General features: G+C 35.6%; 1 protein-coding gene across 1 annotated transcript in view; it reads right to left on the bottom strand.

Annotated features, from left to right (window-relative positions):
* Positions 1 to 480: 480 nt before the first annotated feature.
* RASGEF1B (RasGEF domain family member 1B) overlaps positions 481 to 2,136 on the bottom strand; it is a 32,211-nt gene continuing 30,555 nt past the window's right edge. Inside the window, exons 12-13 of the mRNA XM_025043839.1 lie at positions 1,807 to 1,930; positions 481 to 613 (exon numbers count right to left, since the gene is read on the bottom strand). Of these exons, the coding sequence (XP_024899607.1) occupies positions 537 to 613; positions 1,807 to 1,930 (201 nt within the window). The 3' untranslated portion in view covers positions 481 to 536. The remainder of the gene's footprint in view (positions 614 to 1,806; positions 1,931 to 2,136) is intronic.

Below are 2,136 nucleotides of genomic sequence, written 5' to 3'. Positions count from 1 at the left end.
ATTTGAAAAGATTCTGAGTTATGTTTAAAGTTCCAACTAACTCTAACTCTCTCTCTCTCTCTCTCCCCGCCCAACCTCTCTCAAAACAAAGGGGGACCAGCATTCAGTCAAGAAGCGATACATTCAAATTTACTGATTCATTTGGCATTCAGATCTCTTTAATCTCAGGTCACATAAAATTTTAGTGTTAGAACTACTCAGAAATATTGTCTGATCTTATCTTTTAGATGAAGGGAATGAGTCAGTGCTCTTTTTACCACAGCATGGGGTAATTTCAGTTCCTCATTCCATCAAATTATAGGAGATAGAAAGAAAAACAGAGTCTCTGTATACATCTGCCAATATAAAGAAATGAAAGGCAATAAAACTGAACAACAGCAATGAGGATTCTCAGCTGCAAAGATTCAGTTAACAGGAGCTAAGATGAAGAGGACTTCGAACACGCGGGCAGGGACTTCCTACAGAGAGCATGTGGCTTTCTTCAGGTAAGGCCAACCTCTCCTTTAGATCTGCACAGCAATGAGAAGCAAAGAGACTCACCTTAAAGACTTCCATCTGTCTTTCTCTATATGATTTTCAGGTCCTTCACTCTCGTAGGAAGCCAAGTACAAAGCTACAATCAACCAAAAGTGAGAATGCATTAACACTGAAGCCTTCTACCAATATATTATTCACCAGCATCCACCCTTATTCAACCTGAGCCAAACCCTATAGCAAAACACATTCCTTAAAACCAAATTATGGTAGAGAAACTTCATAGTTTCATTAAGAACACAGAATATTACTTTGCCTCTGATTGACCATCTCAGAAAAAAAAAGGGGGGGGGGCCTCTAGGCCAAAATGGCACTTAGTGAACTAAGAGACAATTTACCAGGCAAAGAAACAGCTTAATGCAAGTCACATGATGCTGTCACACACTCATGGTAATGTCCTTTACAAAGAAGGGGATGCGAGGGGGATCTTTTCCTGATAGCTTTGATATTTTAAAAAGTCCTTAGAAAAAAGCCAGATTTTCTAGGCCAACTTTCCATCCTTCTAATAAGTGTTCTTTATTTTTAAATCAAAAATTATCTTCATCCATAGATTTAAAAGCTTGTTATTAATCCTATGTAGAGGTTTAAAACAATCAAGTCCCCTCTAGAATGATAATATTAATTGAAAATGTTCTTCAGTCATTATCATGGATACATCCATCTACTATAGGAAATTATTCAGTTATTAGGTACTACTGATTTATATAATATTAGGATATAACAAATCAATAGGATAAATCTCCAAGTCTTTTAAAAACTCACTCTCTTCTGGTCAATTTTTTCCTGTACATCATCAATTACTTTATCTGCCTCAAATTCCCTAATGTTTTAACAGGTCAAGACTTTCCACTACTTTTTCAAACAGCAAGAAATAGCAATTAATTGTTTGTTTGTTTATTTAAATTACTTTGACTATCAACATATCACAAAACATCTTTTTTTCCTCCATTGAAGCAAGCCCAAAGAAGGAAAAAACAATTCTTCAATAACTTTCCATTGATGCCCAAAGCTCTGCAGATCTAGTGTCATAAAGATACTAGATATGTTTAAACCCAGAAACATACAGTTTATGGGTGACTATTAAGTGCCTGACAAATATTTTAGGAATAAGTTACAAAGTTTTCTGCACAATGGAAAACTCTTGAGATGGAATAGGTCAGAAGACAGGCTTCATACTATAAGAAGAACTAGACACCAAGCATTTATACACTAATTTCCTAACTGTTGGGTTTGGAGACAGTGGTGGCAGCTCCAGCTGAATGGCCTACTCACCATCTTCACTGAAGACTGGTACTGTGAGCAAATACTGCAATATCTTCCGGTCCCTCTCAAATGGACACTCCACTTGTTTCCACGTCATGAATTCACTCACTTGTTTGGCCAGTTCCCAAAATTTCTGGAAAAAAATAGAAGAAAAGGACTTAAAAGCAGTCATCAAAAATTATAAGCTTGGAAGAGTCGATTCCATTTCATGTTTCCTTCTAGCTTCTAATCTTCTGAACTCCATAATTTTTTAATTTAATAAAAACTAGGTATAGATATTTACTAGGTATAGGTAAAAATATACTCAAGTACTTCTAAATAATTAATAATAATGGTGCA

Source organism: Pteropus alecto, unplaced genomic scaffold, assembly GCF_000325575.1.
Source record: "Pteropus alecto unplaced genomic scaffold, ASM32557v1 scaffold161, whole genome shotgun sequence".
NCBI classification, from domain to species: Eukaryota; Metazoa; Chordata; class Mammalia; order Chiroptera; family Pteropodidae; genus Pteropus; species Pteropus alecto.
Note: the sequence above shows the minus strand (reverse complement) of the source record. Positions and strands in the feature narration are given on the sequence as shown.